Raw genomic sequence first — 14,467 nt, 5'->3', positions numbered from 1 at the left:
GTCACGAATAGCTTGCGTTCTTCGGAGAAATTCGCGTATTATTATATAGCCTTTTTCGTATAATTTTTACTTGCACATGTTGTAATATGATCTACACACATTTCAATACAATACAAATACACGGCGTTATATTACACGTAGGTGGTACATAATATTATAATATAATATGAGTTCGTTCCGCGATAACATTTTATCATGTATAATATAGTATATATAATTAGAGTAGTATTATAGAGCATGTATAATAATAAATAATAATATACAAAAAAAGACGCTACGTAAGTTACATTGTGTTATTATTATTATTTATTACCACGGTGTGAAGTTTGAGATGTAAGTATATAACGCTGTAATCATAAAATACTACATTGACTACACTGACTGACCATTGGTAAATATCAGAGAGAAATTTTGACGCGTAACGACGTCATTGATGTATAAGAGGGACACGTGAACAATTTTTTTATTGTCCTCGACATTTGTACTAATATTAATTTAACGAGAAATCTGAACAGCTGTGATGCATACAAACGACTGATGTGAAGAATGTATATAATACACTGTTGCTTGGTGTCAGCATTACTAATAAGTAATAAGTAATAATATCTACTAATAAAATATGGCTTCGCAGCATACAATAAAGTACCCGCATGTACGCACGTGTAACTGTACAAATAATAATTACGGAAATTGGTAAATGGTAATTGATTGAAATTTTAATTAAAATCCATAAACTAAATTAAATTCGAAGGAGAAAAGGCCAGGGAATCGATCATACAGAAACAACATAATATAGCATCGTGTTGCAATATAATAAAAATAAAATAATGGATGGCTAGTTATTTGGATTGCAACGGCATGTTTACAGTTTTCTTTTTTACATCAAATTGGACGAACACATGCGATTTCAATTATTCTGTAGGTAGTTATTATTATGAAAATATATGTATTTTTAAATTATCGACGGGTGCACGGGAGCTTAATGACAAAATAAGTTATTTTTTGTGTTCACTGTTCGAGTATATAATATCGTGTTAGGAAATACCTAAAGAGTAAAGACTCAATTACATCTAACGAAAAAATATAACTAGTCAACCATGAGTAAAACTCATTTGAATCATTTATATAATTATCTGAGTAAAAAAAATTATGTTTTATGAATTATTTTAATATTAAATACTAAATATTATGACTAGAATATATTTAATTTAAACGTTACACTATAGGTACTTAAGAATGTATAGTTTATAATAATGGTAGTAAAATTACAGATCACTGTGATTCGAAATTCAAAATGGTATGACCTTTAGAATTATATTACTTGAAACGCTAAAAACCAAAACAATTAAGTAGGTATAATGATAATTTTTGAAAAAACTTCTTTTGAATAATTAAAACAACTAGGTAATTTAATTAAATACATACAAATATACAATGAAACAAAATGTCCAGTTAAATAATATCAAAAATGTTTCAAGTAATTGCATGAATATAAGGTACAGCTGAATCGGAGAAACAAATAAAATAAACTAATTAAAAAAAAAAAAAACTACCTACTTGAAAATATTATAAGCAGTGAGACAAAGTTTTTAATTATAAGCATTTAATTAATTTCAAAAATAATTTAATAATTAAACATAGAGATAAACATCATTATTTTAATTTCTAAAATAATAAAACGTAAGGTGAAATAAATTATTTGTAGAAATTTAAAATAAAAGGTATAAGTTTGTTTTAACAAGAATATTTTAACATTAATAAAGCCGAAGTTTTAAAGTGTACCTACTGTATAAATATTGATAAATTTCCACAAACAAAATTTTAATTTCAAAAACCATTATTTTATCCAAAATTGTGATTAACTTTTGAACTTAAAGTTTAGAGGAAACTTCTTATCTTAAAAACTTATAAATTATTTCGGTAATGGTAATTAGTATAGACAAGAATACATTTTAATTTTTAAGGATAATAAAGTTTGATAATAAATTTAGATATATTAATAATACATTAATCATACTAATACCTACCTACGTCATTATTATGGTATATTCGAACATCCTCACGTAAAATATATTATTTAATAAAGGTAAAATTAAAATTCTTTTCAGATATAGGAATGGGGTGTACATTTTTATATATCTATACCTATACCGCTATCCCAAATATAACGATAAATTTATATTTTTCATTCATTAGGAATAGTTGTTTATTTATATGAATTTGACGTCTTATTACAAGATTTATACTTTCTACCGAGTTGTCAAAATGTATTGATTCAATTATTATTAATTATTTTATATTAATATTTATACCTCTAGTCCTGAAAATTCTTAGTTATTAAAATAAAAAATATTATATTGAACATATTATAATGTGTTTAATGTGAGCTCTTCACACACGACTCCAACCAAAGGCATACGAAGGGCGATTTATGTGTGACTCAATGTGATATATTATATAGTAAGGATAATGAGTGGCTATTAGTACAATGTTATATTTTGTTAAATATTTTCTTGCGATTTTAATGCAAGTTGTAACTAAATTACTATCGCCCCTCCCCATCACCCTTTAATTTGATTTCGTGAGTTGAGTAATCTGACCGCTTTACCAAATCTTAAAAATCAACATACAAATTATCTATTTTATAAACGTTTTAGAGTGTAATATTCACGGAGTAATGTGATTAGTTTATATGAGTCATATGGGCTCGTAGTATATTTGTTGTAGAATAATATTTAATTTCAAATAGCCAAATAGGTTACCTTTGTCCTTTTGTAATATTGTAATCCTATATAATAATTATTAATATTATGCCACAAATGTTAACACTTAATCATATTTCTAAAAATGTCCGCTGGCCTTTATACAATATTACAATCTATCTGTATACCTATTTACTATGTTATTAAATTCGCTTGCCCAACGCGTATATGCTATGGTAATTATTATTAAATGTTCTAAAATTCAAAGTACGCAGTAGGCATAATAATTAATAACATTATGGTTTATTTCATGTAAATTGAGTAGTCTGTACCTAGCACTTTTTATACTTTATCTTAAAACCAGACATTCAGTATTACTGTCAGCGTTATTTATTGTCTTAACTATGGATACTAACTTTTTAGGTTCTGAACAATGATGTGTGTCTGTGTGTTTTTTGTGTCTGTGAACACGATAAGTAGTCGAAATAATACTTCAATTTTCAATTTCGGTATTTTGTTCGACGGGAAATGGAATCTAGTTAGTGCATTGGGAAGGGCCAATTTTAAAATTCCCAGTAGTTTTCAAAAATGCCAGGAAGAACAAAAAAAAATTAAGGAAAGACGGAAATTTATACGCAAAATTTTTATTGTGTCTATAAATGTCAATAAAATTGTATTTGTTGGGTCAAAAGGCTTGAGAATTTAATACTATCTTAATATATAATATATATAATATATATTGTTACAACGACAGTTGATACAAGTAATACTGCACGAATCCACATAAGTTTGTCTACCTTATTAAAATAAAAATGTGTACCGGAAAGTCAAATTAAATTTTTATGAGCGTTTGAAGTTCACATTTTTACAACGTTGGATATTCACTCGATTACTGATGTAGCGATTTTCTTATTTTGCTGTAATTCAAAAACAAATAACTGTTTAGATACCTATTTAATGTTTACACCATATTATGTTTATTTTACTAATTCCTATATATTGATAAATTTTTCAAAATATTTTGACTTGTTTCTAGTTTTTAATGGACATTTTAAATTTTCAATATTTTTTTTTTCTATAAATGTAATTGCAATTTCTATAATTTAATGTGTCAATAAGCGTGAAAATGTAATACAAGGCTCCTGATATATATTGTTACAAAAGCAGTTAAAAAATATTTAAAATATATATGCAAAATTTTTTTTTATAAATATTTAAAGTACGAATTTTGACAAAATGTATCAAATTTAAATTTTAAAAAGATGGACAAGTGGATGTCGCTCTGCTGTACAGTAGGTTACAAGTGGGTCTCTGTATAATGGATAGTATTAAATTTGAATTAAATGATATATTATCATTGTATACCTACGAAAAATGATTCTGAGGGGAGACGGTTTGTCAGTGTGGATATTTTATTTTATGTTTATTATAGATATTTTATGTTCAAATTTGGACGAAACTAAAATCGTTAGTCTTGGTTATTTAATAATATGTAAATTATTAAATACAATTACAATTACAATTATTAATTGTCCGAATTTGAACATAAAAAAACTAATTGTTTTTTTATTTTTTATGATTTTTCGGTTACTAAATAACCTACTTACCTGGAACCTTGTTTAATCCTTTTCTATAAAAGTTGAACATATCATACATTTTTAACTACGATACCATTTTATAACTTAAAATTTGATAAATCGAACTTTAAATGCTTATAAAAAAAAAAAATTGTGACTTTGTATTTTTAATATTTTTCAACTAATATTGTAACAGTTTATTATCAGGAGCCTTTTATAACTTGTTCACGTTTTATTACCAAACAAATAAAATTTAATTGACATTTATAGAAAAAAAACTAAAAAAATTTAAAATGTCCGCAAGCCGCTCGAAAACAGTCAAAATATTTTGAAAATTTTATCAAGTATAGGAATTGATAAATTAAACTTATGATATACATTTCAAGTGTCTGCTGCGGTTATTCGTTTTTGAATTACAACAAAATAAGAAAATTAAATTAAACAAAACCAATGGGACGAGAATTTAATATTTATGCTTCCTAGAATTTACTACAGCACTGTGTCCGACACGCATACCATAAATATCATATTCTTTATTATCCGGTTACCGCTGTAGGTATATTAGATACTCACTGTACGTAATCTGCAGATGTATGTGCAGCACAACTAAAAAAAAAACACCGACAAACATAAACGTTTGTTTTTTTCGATATAGATGCGTCCGCGTCCATAAATCATTATTCGATAAAAAGACCATTTTTGTCTAATCGCACGCTGATCAATGCGCTAATGGTTTTGGCTTGCGGTGCAATATATTTTTATGCTCTTAACTCTGTACGCAATTATAGAACAAATATCCACTAACCACCGAAACCGCTAGCAATAATATTATGATATAACGTATATTCCAGCGGACGTAAGAAAAAAAAAACGAATAAAATGTATTATAGAGGTCGATGACTAATAATAACCAATAAAAACAACATCACTTACCACCAGCATCTCTGATGGTTCCAACACGAAACATTCGTTGGGTCGTCTAGCGTTGCTTCCGGTTCGTTTTCCAAAACTGTAACACAAAACATCATAATATTAAACAAATGTACACTCGCACGAAATTTCGGTATGGTCAAAAGTGGGAAAACACAGACAACGGCAGACGTTTATTAATTCCTCCACGCCGTTGAAATACGTATATTGCAATATAATATTTTGTACAATATTAGTTGGCGGCAACAAACGTAATGTATTATATTATATTATTATACGAGCAATATACATACGGGTACGCATATTATCATGGTATAATAATAATAAATAATAGCGGTATGCAGTAGGTATACTACAGTGAATTATTGTACATGATGTATTTCGAATTTCGACAAAACTGCAGCCTCCTCGCACATACGTCACTATACTATTATAAAATTATACTCGTCGGAAACCAAGTCGGATGTATACGCATTACGCACATAATATATGTGTATATATGCGATATATACCTAAAACTCAAAAGCGTAAAAGAATGGGACGGAGCTAAATCGCACATGTCGTAGGTTACAAGCACCCAATTCGACGGGGATTTCAACTCAATTATGTATATATATATATATATAATACACGTCGCACTGGTGGCGAGAGAGGTCGAACGAGTGGTGCGGTGGCAAGGTGGTGGTTAGGGATTGAAATGCAACACGGTCACGCTGCTAACTTTTCGGGTCACGGGTAAAAGGATCGACCCTCTCCTGCACCCCTAAGACAGTGAGTCTCTCTCTCTCTCTCAGTGTACAGGATGTAATATAACTAGCGTGACAAACAAATGTAATTAACTGAGTAATATTTTTATTTCTATAATAATGTTCAATATTTTTTAAATATATAATGACTAACAATGATCGTAATGTAACTAAACATTTTTATTTCCGATTAGAATACAAATTATTTCAGTCGCGGTTAATATTACATCCGTAAGTTTTATCTGTTATCACGTCGTTTTAATAATGGTATAGGTATATTTTACGAAGTATAAAATTATGAAATAATTCATAAGATATTTCAATTTTTATAAAAACCTTTTTGCATGCGTATACAACGATTTTATGAATAACATTTTTTAAATTATGTTGAAATTAATAATAAAACTAGGTAAGTTACAGTATTAGGTACACATGTTTTCAAGGCAGAATATCAACATCATATCATATCGATTACACTAAACAGTAGGTTTCCAAAATTAACTATAGAAACATTCAAACATGGATAAAATGTGTTTATGTGTATTACTTAACTTTATTAAGTGTTAGCAATATATTTTTATTTTTGACCAACAGATAAAACGTAAATTTCACATGAGGAAGAATCACATTTGAAGAATAAAGAGCACCAGGACTTGAAAAATTAAGTATTTGAAAATCAGAATTTGGATGAATGTATACATTAAAGGGGAAAACTGGGCATGAGCGTGTTTGCAGGTGAGTAGACACCATTTGTACCTCACACACCACGGATATTCTTTTTTTCTTCTGCGTATACACGCACAGAATAGATTGGAATTAGATGCGTCCCGAAATATATTTATGTAAATTGCGGCTCGTTTATTATTTTGTATAATATTTTCCTCCTCACGTTCATACTCGATGCCGACATAATGTGTCTTCGGCACGGTTAACACAGGCCGGTTTCTTAACCTATAATCCGTTGCGGTTTTCCATAGCAAGCAGAGAAGTGTTTGTCGATTTGTACGGGATGACGCGTCACGTGACAGCGCCGAGCGAGTGGGGCAAATGCCCCAATCGTGTGAATAATAGGCTCGTTTTAAATTGACTACAATTAAACATACGCGAGTGGTTTCCGAGCCGTGAAACTCGTACACATTCAACGATACAATTCAACAATCGGGATGGAACTTACAGATCCTGAATATATATAAATATAATATGTGTGATGGGGTGTTGTTGTTTGGTCGATATCGAAGGCAACGATTTTATTTCACGCATGTGACACGTTTCATTAATCAACTGTCATGTATATATATACATACAATATCTACGTATAGGCGTCATTCTATACACACTATATTGTATGTATATGATATAGGTGTGTACGCAGCGGAAAAGGGAAAACGTGGTACGTGTTGAAAAACACGCAAAAATAAAAGCGAAAAACAAGCTTTGGTGTAAACCTTTGATGAAATAATCTATAATATATTATTATTATATATAAATGGGTGTGCATGTGTATGTGTATGTGTATATAACACGCAACAAGGTATTGATTACTCGATAAACAAACAGTATGCGGAAAACATTAATTATTGTTTTTCTATTATATTAAAATATATGCGCCACGCGGTCCTGCAGGAGTACAGCAGCGAGGCAGATATTTTCGTAAAGATATTAGACAATAGACGAAGAGATTCTTTACAAAATCTCGTGGGTCCCGCCCGCTTGACGATTTAAACATTTTATCATTAATTTGTTCAAAGCTATTTTATTCAGATGGTCTATTAAAATTTGATTTGTAATTTAACTCTGAAGTCCAGAAAGTTAAAAACGAGTAGGTCCCCACTCTGATGTAAAGTAGGAGTTGAGTGGACCTCATCATCATTGAGTAGCTCACTGTAATTATTAGTGTAATTGACGAGTTCAATTTGAATTCAATGATAAATTATTGCATATAGGTACGAAAAACGATTCTCAACGGGATACCTACGGTCTTGTCAGCGTATTATCATATAAATATATATTGCCAATAATTATTATTACAGTAATTTATTTTGCTATTAAATAGTACGGTATAAACTATAAATAGGTAAACAATTAATCTAAAAGTTTTTAAAATGTCATTGTCGGTATATAAAACGCATTGATTAATAATAATAATTTATAATAGTATTTATGATCAACGATAAAACAAAATAATATACGTAAAAGTTTCAAATTCCAACTAAAAATATTTTTGAATTTCAACAAACAATTATTTTTCTTCGTTGAAATATCGAATTTTGTCCAAATTCTAACTTAAAAGTCTATAGAAAAATCAAGTTTAAATATTAGTTAGTTTATTTAGTTCCAGCAGAACCTTGTATACGGTTTGGGCTACACAAAAAAAAACCAAATTGATACTGGGAATTTCCTATTATGATTTCTTCAAAGTACCAACGATATCCATTTTTCTACTGAAAACCACCGCCCAACCTTGAAAATCAAAATATTTTTTCTACTATAAGTCTATAAATCGTGTAAATATACACAAAAACTACATCATTGCAAAATAAATACATTCTATATAGTTACTATTTAGTAAATACTAATACTCATTTTACCAAATATCTGCCTACCCAGGTCGACGCAGAAGACCCTTCTTATTCTTTGATTTCGACCAGTTGTAGTTGTGCAACTTATTAGAGGTGTAATGGAAGTACTCTTTACATGATTAATTTTATATTTCCTATAAATAGTCTAAATAAACATAATCATAAAGTTTAAAAGGTTAAACTGAAGTTATTTAACAATAATAACAGGTCTTTAATATTCAAGGGGTGTTCTAAACTAACCGTGTCGAGTGTAGTTCGTGTCTTAAAAAAGTTAAATATGTTTAAACTAGGTAGTAAGTATATATTATATTGTTATGGTAACGTATTGGCGTGGCACAGTGGCACGGTATATAATGAGTACACTGCACGATACGATGCGACAACGACTGTCGGGCCAATAATTATGAATCGTTTGTCTAAAAATCGTAGTCGTTTTCAAATGACCGTTTTATTTGTCAACTGTATTTATAAACATATTACTAATAAGTTATAAGTAAGCTATATCAGCTAGTTTATTAGGTAAACGCTTGTAATTTAAATATTATTATTATAAATATATTTTTATTTTTTTTTTATTGGACTTTGAGAACAGACAAATATGGTCATAACAATATTGCTCATAAGCATTTTGTGGGGTTACGGTTGGTTTTAAGAACACGTGTTTATGTGTGGGGCGAGGATTCGTCGAAAAGAACCTGGGTGGTCAGTGGTCACCCATCTGGTAGCTTACGATGCTGGACGATGCCTGTCCGCAGCATACGTTAGTGACTGCGGCCTACCACGGCGTTACACCGTGTCTCTTAAATATTATTATAATATAAATGCACATTATACATTTATAACACAATAACACAGACACTGTACAGTGTATAATGTATATTCTAGTCTGTATACTCGTAGACGTTTTCGAAAAGAGATCAATTGTCACGGGTCGTATATTAAGATAAATATAAAATATTATATGGGACCATAAGTGAGGGGAATAGAGAAGAGAAATATACAAAAGGACACGCAAATGATTTTTTGGACACGAATAAGTAAAAGTTTTGTATAAACTCAGCTTCGTCGATGCACGAAAGCATCGTCATAATCATCACATATAAAATTTAATTTTAGACAGTTATTTTCACGATGATGATAAGCTGCACTTAATAATTTGACTCCTAAAGCAATAATATTTACGCTTTCGATATACCGTAAGTAAACATCTTTGACTTAGGTGCACGAAAACATTAATATAGTTCCTTTTCTTTATAGTGTTTCGTAATCATTAATCTCGAAAACTAAAGGTTTCTGCTTTGAAGTATACATTAACTTTTAATCACAGGTATTAAGAGTTATATAAATTGTGGATACAACTAACACGCAATAGGCGAATACAATAGACAGCACTATACTGCTATTACTACAAGTTGATTAATGATGAAATAACTATATGGTTTAATTTCCATAAATCTTCTCGACGATTAATTCGTAGACAAGACTACAAGAGTACTAAAAAATATTTTACTTATAATATTTGATTACATACGGAAGTACATACGGAATAATTAGTTGTATTATTTACATTTGTCGTGCTCTAAACCTGTCATAGTTTAAATATGCCAATATTCATAATAGTAAATTCATAATAAATATAATTTAACGGATGGTATTAAACATAATAATAGTATTGATATTATAAGTAATTTATTATTTTCAATAAATATTTTATTTTTTTAGGCAATAACACTCGTCAACTAATTGATACTATTCAAAAGATAGGTTCGGAAAAACTACTAAAATATAATAAAATATGGAAATAATTAGAATATATTGTGTAACCCGAGAGATTGCAAAATAATTGATAACGATGTTTCCGTTTGTAGATATCGAGTTAGTTAGAATTATTGCTACTCGTTGGTATAATAAAGTGTGTCAATCAAATAAAATTATTGATATGCATTTGTTTTTGGTGAAACGATTCTTCCAAGCATATAATATTATATAATAACCTTATTTTTTGTTTTGCAAACCCTTGAGGATTGTGCATACAACTGAATTGAATTAAAAAAAAAAAAATCAAATCCACGGTGTAGGTACTCGTTGGTGTTCTATATTTTTCACCCAAAATGAGAAATTATGTATGTAAGTAATAAGTAAGTATAGGTATCCATTTATATTGTTTTGTGTACTTGAACAAACAAATACCGTGAAAACACTTTCCAAGTGACAATGTAAAATTAATAACTGTCATAGAAATACCACCGACGTTTCCCATAACCAAGTAACTATAAAGGAACAGTTGTGCGTGTATTGAGGTCGGCTGTCGGTACGCCTCATATATTTTTTCCCATTTATACTGTCAAAATATTTTCCTAATACCATCGTTATAATATTATGTACTTCAGAAGTTATTATATTTTTTTGGAAATGAAACTTCGCTATACAACCGATATACTCGGACAAGTAGTATATTTTATTAAAATCCTATTTGCATTAACAGTGTTGTCTAATATTCGCTCAGTATAAATACAAATATAAAATAGGGTAAATAGATGGCGCGCTCCGAATAACAGAACACTTATGAAATTCCTAAGGACGCCATTATTATATTATTCGATGTACAGTGGACATATTTTTTGAACAGGTCAGCGAAACGCAAAAATGAAATCTAAATAATACACCCGGTTATTACATAAGGCAAATAATATAATAAGTAATAACAAATGGCTGTCACGATTGTTTTATTTTTTATATAGTTATTAAGAAACCGCGCACACTTCACTGGTGAAATGTATATATAGTTTGTATTTAAATTATATTATAAAAAATGCACGTAGGTAATATACAATATTATAAATCTATTTCAGAGTAATAATAATAAAAAAAACTATATTAATATAATATCATGTTTTAAAAACGAGGAGCGGACGATTGATGGTAATTGAATACCTACTACGAAAACAACAATAACCCGATCGGAATTAAACGCGAGCCAGTATTAATTAAATAAAACTTTTGATGCGAAAATGAATTGCGCAATATCTGAATGTTACTGAGCAGATATTCGATATTATGAAAAACCGCAAGTTACAATCAGTGGCGGCATTAGCAATATTCGTTCGCCTCAATTCGCCACACACACACACGATAAAACCTCTAGTATTACCCGGCTCTTGCCCGTAATAACAGAATGTCTCTAAAAGATCGTATACTTATTTTTTTATTAATTCGACGAGTTTATGGCCGAGGAAATACAGAATGTGATACCATGCATTATGCAGCAGTAGTACGAATCCGAGTAATAAAAAATCGTATATTATAATGTAATCGTGTGACAAAACCGATACATCTAAATTATATATATTATCTTTTATACTATAGCCCCGATCCTGCACGACGTTGACCGTGATAAATTGAATAATGGCAGTGGATTTACACTGTCGTAAACTCCGTTAAATGTAAACTTAACATAATATTCTTGACACAGTCAATTGGGTGATTTGACCAGATATAAAATTCCGATCTAAAATTATATCCAATTGTAATAATTATATTTTATTTTGCACAATCAACGCAAACACAATAAAAAAAAATATTAGTTTTTCGTGAGCCAAAAAAATTGCTCTGGGATAGCCGGTTTTTAAAATGCGAATTTTAGAAAATCGACCTTGCGGTGAACGTACATCCTTGGGTAACCTGCGTACCAAATTTCAGAACCATGAGTGCGATAGGCTTGGCTGATGAATTGCTTATACACAACACACCTATTACTAATATAGATATTAGATGACACAAACTATATCCTCAATTATATCTGTCGATGACCAACTTGATAACGAAAAAAAACTCTGATCCGTTGTTCACGGTTCCGCACAAACATGTCTCTGCACGGTTAAAAGTGCGCATTAAGCGTAGGTACTATTTATTATCCTTATTATTATATTCTGGTCAGTGGTCACACGTGACTTGTTCGCCCCAAAATAAAATTAAAATAATAATATTTCCCGAGTTGTAAGTTTGCGCGGTTCACTCAGCCACAAGAGGTTTTGCGCGCGTTTTACTGACCAAAACGAGTATCGACGGTGCGGAGACAAGTCGACAGCCAGATACGACGATTTCTCCGTCACCGAATCGGCGCGGATTGCCTTGATTCTGGGCACAGTGTCTTGGCACACGACCGGCGTGTCACCCACCATTATGGCGAACGGTATTTTCGAAGAACCTGTGGCGTCCGACCCCACACCGCCGGCACTACTGCTATTAGCCACCGCCGCCGCTAGCTGCTGTTGTTGTTGTTGTTGTTGTTGTTGTTGTTGGCTGTGGTGAGGGTGCGGCGGAGGCGTTTTCGGCCTCCTGGCCGAGCGACGAGGCGAATTCGTCAGGCTGTTTCCGCCACCGGCATTAACTCCCGCGACACCCGGCTGCCGGCGGTCGTACACCAACAACAGGTTTGGGCTGGAGTTTTGTTTTTTGGCCGGGCATCCGCCGCCAGTCTGCTGGAGCGATTTCGGCGACTGGACATCGTCGGCGGTGGCCGAGACGGAGGTAGAAGAGGCCCCGCCGATGAGGACTGGCGCGCTTTCGGCTCCCCGCGGCGTTTTGGGCAACACGGACTGTGCGAGTCGGGCACAGGCGCTCTTAGACTCCCGCTGCAGGTTGACCAAGGTCTGCAGGTACGGCAGGTTGTTGGTGGACGATGACGACGGCGATGCGGGGTTAGCGGTGCCGGCGGCCGCGGCGGTGTTGGACTTGCGTTCGCGGCTGTTGTGGAACGAATTCCACCGACGGATGGGTTCCAGGAAGTACTGTCTGGACTTGCGGGAAGCGGGCCGCGACAGTTCGGGACTGGACTCGTTTTTCAGTATGCCGTTTTTGCATTTCGACGACGACGACAACGACGGTCTCCGCTTGTCGGCGGCCGCCCCCGGTAACCGCTGCTGCTGCAGCAGCAGCTGCCGTTGGTCGTCGATGCGCTTCTCAAGCTGCTTGGAATGTTTTTTCATCGTCGTCGTCGTCCTCGGCACCGGCGTCCGGCAGCAGCATGTGCGGCGCGAGTTCGCTGACGACGACCGCGGCGCGCGACGACCCAAACCCGGACGGACCGATGCGGACGCCACGCACGATTCACCACTGTCGGGACGACGGTGGCACTGCGCGCACAGGCCGCCGAAACCCATCCCCGGCGACGCGGTGCGTGAGTGGTAGTGGTGGCGGTGGTGGTGTGTGCGGCGGGCATGCTCACGCCAGATGGCACGTAGTGCGTCGGTGCCGGTGCGGGCAGGGTCGTTCCCGCCGCTGTCGCCCGCCCACGCCAACGCCACAAAAGTCGTCGTTTGCCGATTCCCTCGCTCGCTCTCTCGGAGAATTTCGGCATGCCCTCCCCACCCCCCACCCCCTCATGACCCAACGTCGAATGCATATTATCATCGCATATACATAATATACCATATTATACGGAAAAACATTAGCGCTCGACGAACGCACAATATAATATTATATTAATATTATTATTATTGTACACGGCGCGTAATCCTATACAGGGTGTTTCACCCGCCATTCATCTTCGCCATTATTTCATTTAACGAAGAGTTTATTCGAATTTCGATTTTTTGTAACTTGTAGGGCTCTATTTTGGAATACTTCAGTTTTTTATGCAATTTTGGGAGTATCCTGTAGCGACACAAATTTTGTTTTTTACAGAACATGTTCTTTTTGAACTTTTTATTTTGATATATCTAAATTAAAATTCGAACGAGTAGTAATAGAGTTAATGTATATTAAACTTTGTTTGACGATAGTCCAAGAAAATTGTTTAGTTTATAAAATAACTGTACCTACCCAATATATTTATAATATATAGCCATATATGCAGTATTCATTATGGTCAAATAGTTCTTACTAATTTTAAAACGATAAACGATATATTAGTTATATTATTTATTTGCTAT

The 14,467-nt window shown here is 32.8% G+C and overlaps 1 protein-coding gene across 4 annotated transcripts in view; it reads right to left on the bottom strand.

The window, feature by feature from the left end:
* The window catches only part of LOC132949775 (rap guanine nucleotide exchange factor 2), an 87,138-nt gene that overhangs the window by 13,883 nt on the left and 58,788 nt on the right, over positions 1–14,467 (bottom strand). For 2 of the 4 annotated variants that reach the window (XM_061020846.1, XM_061020847.1), the window contains one exon: positions 5,213–5,288. In XM_061020846.1, coding sequence (XP_060876829.1) covers positions 5,213–5,288 — 76 coding nt within the window. Of the gene's footprint in view, positions 1–5,212; positions 5,289–12,584; positions 13,862–14,467 lie in introns of those variants that run through there. The other 2 variants (XR_009665131.1, XM_061020844.1) reach the window with 2 other exon arrangements.

The sequence above is a fragment of the Metopolophium dirhodum genome, chromosome 7, assembly GCF_019925205.1.
Source record: "Metopolophium dirhodum isolate CAU chromosome 7, ASM1992520v1, whole genome shotgun sequence".
NCBI classification, from domain to species: Eukaryota; Metazoa; Arthropoda; class Insecta; order Hemiptera; family Aphididae; genus Metopolophium; species Metopolophium dirhodum.
This window is presented reverse-complemented; position numbering and strand designations above follow the sequence as displayed.